Here is a 6,607-nt window from a genome sequence, read left to right on the forward strand (position 1 = left end):
CACCAAAGTATCTTCTACTCAACTATCCTTTTTCCTATAAACAAATACTCCTAATCATCTTATCGACGAATTTTAGTCAAAACTACTAGTTTATTCCTCTGTAAATTTGGGCAGAATTCTAAATCAGTCCCTTCTTAACTCATCATGCCTTGACAACTATGCAGATGAGTTTTATAGGAAAAAATGTTAAGAATGGTGAAGAAGCCATTCAGAAGATTTTGGGTGAGGGCCAAAAGTCTAGTGTATAATACTACAAAAAGAAAATACATTCAACATAGGGAAATGAAAACAAATATGAATGTTTGCTTTTGCATCTTTGGCAGGGAATGTGGATAAGTCATGCCTAATAAGCAACTTAAAGATTATAATTATCTCAGTTTCTTTAATGCAAATTCTATGTAGAGGTACTTAGAAAGCTGTGAAGGGTCCACCAAAACCTTCCATTATATTTTTAATCTCAAAGATTTGTCTATCTCTAATGAGAAAGAAATATTATAAAATTGATTTGATTAAGACATGATGATACTTAAAATAACAAAATTATGATGGATCCAAACAATTTTTATGAGGGTAATAGCTTATATTTCATATAATTTGCTTCTTAGAAAACATAGTGGATGAATAGTAGAAGAAAAGGATAATCACAGGAAAAAGAATTGGAAAAAATATAGACTGTGGCTAAATAAAACAACTGAGCTCACTTTGTTGTGGAAGTTATGTGGCTTTTATACCATATTGTAAGACTCACATTATTGTCGGAAAATATACTTTTTATGAGTTTGTCTGGTGAAAATTCAAGAAAATTTTTAGAGGGATATCATCCAAATTTCTTGGAGAAGCCTTTACATTCTATTTTATCTATTTTCTCTTAGAAAGCAAAATAAATAAGTATAATTTGCTTTCTCCATTCATCTTCTTAAAGCATGAAGTCTTGAACATCTCCATCATTACTGACCTAACTTGATGAGTTCATTTGGTTTCTCCGAGCCATCATATTGTATCTTGAGCCTTAATAATGTGATTTTGGCTGTGAAGAAGAGAATTGTGTTGTCACTAAGTTTTTATATCTTAATAGTTTTCAGACTGTAGCTCTAGAAAAATTCTTCCTTCTTTTACTTTCTAAGTAAATTTTTTTTTGAGAAGTTCTCATGATTTGTTGCTGAGCAAAATTTTTTCTTGTAAATTCTTCTCCAGTCATAGAGATCTTTCTTACACTATGTTAGCAAGACAATGATCCATGTCATATTTTCCATCTTATTTCTTTTCTTTGAATGCTAATTTGATTCTCCTATTGGTCTATGTTTTGATGCAATTTGAGTTATACCTTAAAGAGTTTTTTTTATCAATAGTTTCATGGGGTTTGGCTAGAGGAAGGCCATAATATGAAGAAATCAACAGATATTAATTGATATGCAAGGGAAATTAGACTTCTCCATTAGCAGTCATTATTCCCCCCTTTAAATTATGTGATGATCTATTTAGTACCAACAGTGAGAATGCAGGTTTGGGGTTGATGTAGGATGTTTATGGAGACATAAAAGCAGTGGAATGTGTGTCGAGCAAGAGGTGCAACCCAATATATGTGGAATGTAAAGCCATAGAAATCAGAGCTTCTTTGTGCTTCCCAGGAAAGGCACCACAATATCTGGATGAGCACGAACTACCTTTGAAGCTATCAATCATCTCGATGGAGTTGGTCAGTCTCCTTGTAATCTGAGCGGAGTTTTGTCTTATTGTTCTTACTTAACTCAGTCACTTAATGTGATCAAATGGAATTTTCTTCTTAAAAATGTAAATAAGTTGGCTCAGTTTCCTAAGCTAAGCTATCATCTGTTTTCTCTCACAGTAAAAATGTAATCGTCATGGAATTGCTTTGTTAAACCCCTCTGGCTTTATAGAATAATATAGATAATGTATCTGAAATCTTTTGCTCTTTCCAACAAAATAATAAATTTCTTGTCCTTTCAATACGTCTCTTTTTCTTGAATTTTTTTGGGTTAAAAACATTAAAAAAAACATATAGGACAAATCAAAATAGAATGAACGAGGAGATTTAGTGCTAGAATCCAATCGACATTCATTTCACACAGGAAAGTCCATGGACCTCAGTTTCCCAGATAAAACGTCCAAAAGATAACATCCAAATGGATGGTCAGCTCACTGGGATGATCTTCACACTTGACCAGCATCCGGGCATGACAACACGACCAAGTGAATGCAGCATTGTCCTCCTCAGTTCCCTCTGTCTTTGAGGATGTGTGACTGAGTTGAGTGGTCATGGTGTTCCATCAAATCATTCATTTGACAACCAGACAGAGCCAGCAGGCCTTGCTGCTGATGACCATGGGGGAAGACAAGCCAAGTCCTCAGAAGCCTTCAAGAGTAAGACCAGGAGCCAGTTCACCCAATGTACAATCTACATGTGTCGGGTGGTCCTCTTCCCTAAAAGATTGATGTCAATGCCATACCTGCTAAGCTCGCTGCTTAGGTTGGCGGGCTCAAACAGCATCCGGCACCAGACTTTGCTGCAGGTTGTGCCTGTAAAAATGGCTTCTGAGTGCTCATGGAGTTCACATGCTGCATAACAACAAAGGCAAGCTGATAGGCATGCTGAACATTGAGCGAGAGAGAGAGAGAGAGAGAGAGAGAGAGAGAGAGAGAGAGAGAGAGGTATCATAACAGCTTCTCTCTCTCCTTAGGATCATGCTAAAGTCACCCATTTAAACATGCAATAAAAGCCTTAGGTATTGGAGCATACGGGAATAGGAGGAAGACAAATTTACCTGTCCTTCTCACAGTGTTGACATACCTAATAAGGTTATGAAGGATCACATCAAGGCTTAATAACTGGTCATAACTATCATCCTCAAAAGTGATATAATTAGAATGAATCACCGTTAAGTGAAACCCACTTTATGATTATTTCTCATGAGGAAAAGATAATGATTTAAATCATTCTGCACTTGTTTTCTGAAACCTCATAATTATTCTTCCTCTCATTTCTGCACGTCCTATTTTGGTGCAATATTATGTCACCAGACTTTTTTTTGGTCACTTTTAACCGTTTGTTGGCTCCAACAACCTTACAAGGGATTGGCCACCAAACACTGGCCCCGGCAGCGGACCCACCGACTTGTCTTTTACTGGCTTTCAGAAGATAGGTAGACGAGTGGGTCGGATTCGATGCTGCTTCAACTAACATTGCTTTGGGTTGGACGGCTGAGATCTTTTCCGATAGCCGACCGCGGTGTCTGGACCACGGCATCGTTCAGGAAGTATAGCCATCTCGTTGGTTTCCGTCACCGAACCCCGCGGGTGATGACGTTAGAAAACCAATTTAATCGTGTGAATGGTGGCTCAGACGAGACGCGTGATACGTATATACACAAGGAAAACGAAAGAACGTGACGCGGCGGCGGCGGAGGCCACGGCGTGTTGCAACGGCGGCGTGAGTGACGTAGAACTTGGCGGCGACTGCCTCAAGGGAGCAGGGTGGGCCCACCTAGGTGGTGGATGCCAGCCGCGCGATCCGATAGCACCTGTGGGACCCAAGCCGTCCGTTGCGATGGCACCGTTACGAGCTGGGATGCCGCCGCCACCGCCGCCGCCTAGGGCCGCGTGAACAGTGGACTGACAGGCGGCGCCGCCGACCGCCGCCTGCCCGTCCTCGGGCCCCGCGACCCAGGATCGCGCGCAGCTGCTCTGCACGTGCCGACTCCTCCGAAGCCTCCCCTGTTGCGCCACGTCGCGCCCCCCGCCCCTCAGGACAGTTGCCATGTGGCTCATCCAACGTCTGCTCGAGCGTTTGCATATTAATCATATGCGACTCACGTCAGTTTTGTCTCCCATGAAAGTGAGCGGACGCTTCAGGAATCCGCCTTTTCATATACCTTTTAAAAATAATAATGATATTAATGAGATCAATATAAATAATCTTACATATATATTTCTAAGGATATGTGCATTTATTTATTTTTTAATAAATAAAAATCTCCACAGACCTCATGACTAATAATAATGATATAATGAGATCAATATAAATAATCTTACATATATATTTCTAAGGATTTGTGCATTTATTTATTTTTAAATAAAGAAAAATCTCCACAGACCTCATGACTATTTAACCGCCCCCGCTCTCATGCCATTCATCCCTCGCCCTGTCTCCTTCGCTCTTCCTAAACCCTCAGAAAACCTTCCTCCCTTCATCTCATCTTCTTTCCTTCCTCCAAAGATCGCACCTTTTCGCCTCCTCGCCCCTGAATCTGCCATCAAGACCGCTTCTTGACGCTGCCGATGTCGTCGCCCTGGGTGGACGCTTCCTCCCTCCTCCTTTTTCTCCCTAAAACCGCGTTTTCCCCGATCCTCGCCGTGGCCCTCATTGCCTTCTCCCTCCTATGGTTCTGCCCCGGCGGGCTTGCGTGGGCCCTCTCCAGGGCTCATTCATGCACCATCCGCGGCCCCTCCGGTTTCGTCCTCGCTCTCGCCGGCACCGCTTCCCACCGGGTGCTCAAGAGGCTTGCTGACACGCTAGAAGCCTTGGACTTGATGGCCTTCTCGGTGGGATTCACCCGGTTCATCGTGGCGAGCCGTCCCGAGACGGCGAAGGAGATCCTCAACAGCTCGGCCTTCGCCGACCGCCCGATCAAAGAGTCCGCCTACGGGCTCCTCTTCCATCGCGCCATGGGGTTCGCTCCGTTCGGCGATTACTGGAGGAATCTGAGGAGGATCTCCGCCACCTACTTGTTTAGCCCTCGCCGTATCGCCGCGTTTGGCGAGCGCCGGAGGGACATCGGCCAGCAAATGCTGGCGGACGTCCAGGACCATATGGCCATGAATGGCGTGGTGGAGATGAAGAAAGTCCTGCACTTTGCGTCTCTGAACAACGTCATGATCAGCGTTTTCGGGAAAAGATTTGATTACTCCAAGGGTGAGGGGTTGGAGCTGGAGTCCCTGGTCAAGGAAGGGTACGAGCTACTTGGCGTCTTCAATTGGGCTGATCACTTTCCTTTGTTAGGGTGGTTGGACTTGCAAGGGGTGAGGAAGAGGTGCAGGGCTTTAGTGAAGAGGGTAAACGCCTTCGTCGGGAGCATCATGGAAGAGCACAGGAAGAGGAGAGTTTGTGGTGATGTGGTGGATGGTGACGGTGACTTTGTGGATGTCCTCCTTGGCATGGAAGAGGAGGAGAAGCTTTCTGACGCCGACATGGTTGCTGTTCTCTGGGTAACAACCTTTACTACTGCACTATGCTTTGTGTTTGCTTGGTTGTCATAACTGATCGCCGTGACTGCTTTTTTCCCTCGTTCTGTTCCTTTTGCTATTCTAAGAGAAATAGTTATTGCACTGCAAGGATTCATAAATGAATGCGTTAGAATAGTTTCTGTCACACAATTCTAAGAACGGCACTCAGAATCTTGTCTGCTCCCTGCTGTCTAAGCGATAGTCGAGGTTTTCTTGTACTGTAGCAATCACTGCTTTCCATGAACCCTTCCGACTTTTACTCCTTGCAGGAAATGATCTTTAGAGGAACTGACACAGTAGCCATCCTCTTGGAGTGGATAATGGCCAGAATGGTTCTGCACCCAGACATCCAATCCAAAGCGCAATCCGAAATCGATGAAATCGTGGGAGTATCCCGTTCTGTTTGTGATGCTGATGTCGCGAGCCTTCCGTACCTCCACGCCATCGTGAAAGAATCTCTCAGGCTGCACCCACCTGGTCCGCTCCTCTCCTGGGCTCGCCTTGCGGTACACGATGTCCACGTCGGGGATCACTTCATCCCCGCCGGCACCACCGCGATGGTGAACATGTGGGCGATAACTCACGATGAATCCATCTGGGCGGAGCCTAATGAGTTCATGCCGGAGCGCTTCATCAGGGAGGACGTCAGCGTTCTGGGCTCCGACCTGAGGTTAGCGCCATTCGGTGCAGGGAGGAGGGTTTGCCCAGGGAAGGCCATGGGATTAGCTACTGTTCATCTTTGGCTGGCTCAGCTGCTTCAGAGCTACAAATGGGTGCCAACAGAGGGTGGTGTGGATCTGTCGGAGTGCTTGAAGATGTCACTTGAGATGGAGAAGCCTTTGGCCTGCAAAGCTGTTCGAAGGTGGTGAATGGGCACGAGGTGCTTTAAAGGTTACATATAAGAGTCTCTAACTAGCTCAGATAGTAGTGTTTAGAGAATGGAGATCATTTTGGCCTCAATATCTCCATCGCTGTGTGACTTGTTGGGTAGGCTTGTTCTATGTAGTTGATCTCTGCAACTCTCTAAAGTGTCGCTATTATTTGTAATGCTTAGTTCTAGTACATGAATTATAGGCGAAATATTAATGCCACTGCTTTGTTTTTGTGCAAGTGTCTTCTGATTGTTTTTGTTGCTGCTGATCGCATGTTGTTGTAAGCATAAAGTTTATAATTATGTTATATCTAAAATGTGAAAATAATTTATATGTCAGGATTGAAATAAAAAATATATATATCTAATTTACAACCCCTAGAGCGAGAGCAGAGAGTATCGTAGTGGATTTGGCTAAAATATCTGAACGGAACCTAATTAGTTATTCTATTATATATCTTATTCAATTATAAAAGGATCACATATTCTAACATT

The 6,607-nt window shown here is 43.7% G+C and overlaps 1 protein-coding gene across 1 annotated transcript; it reads left to right on the forward strand.

Annotated features, from left to right (window-relative positions):
• The first annotated feature begins 4,168 nt into the window (after nt 1–4,168).
• On the forward strand, nt 4,169–6,235 carry LOC103974895 (cytochrome P450 78A5-like). The gene is made up of 2 exons (XM_009389799.3): nt 4,169–5,223; nt 5,511–6,235. Exons 1-2 carry the CDS (start codon nt 4,297–4,299, stop codon nt 6,108–6,110), a joined length of 1,527 nt encoding a protein of 508 aa, XP_009388074.2. The 5' UTR covers nt 4,169–4,296; the 3' UTR covers nt 6,111–6,235.
• The last annotated feature ends 372 nt before the right edge of the window (nt 6,236–6,607 follow it).

Source organism: Musa acuminata, chromosome BXJ3-1 (genome assembly GCF_036884655.1).
Source record: "Musa acuminata AAA Group cultivar baxijiao chromosome BXJ3-1, Cavendish_Baxijiao_AAA, whole genome shotgun sequence".
Classification (NCBI taxonomy): Eukaryota; Viridiplantae; Streptophyta; class Magnoliopsida; order Zingiberales; family Musaceae; genus Musa; species Musa acuminata.

Coding starts and splice junctions, on each gene's coding strand:
- LOC103974895 (XM_009389799.3), top strand. CDS start 4,297: ATGTCGTCGCCCTGGGTGGACGCTTCCTCCCTCCTCCTTTTTCTCCCT. Junction 5,224..5,510: donor ACATGGTTGCTGTTCTCTGG/GTAACAACCTTT, acceptor TACTCCTTGCAG/GAAATGATCTTTAGAGGAAC.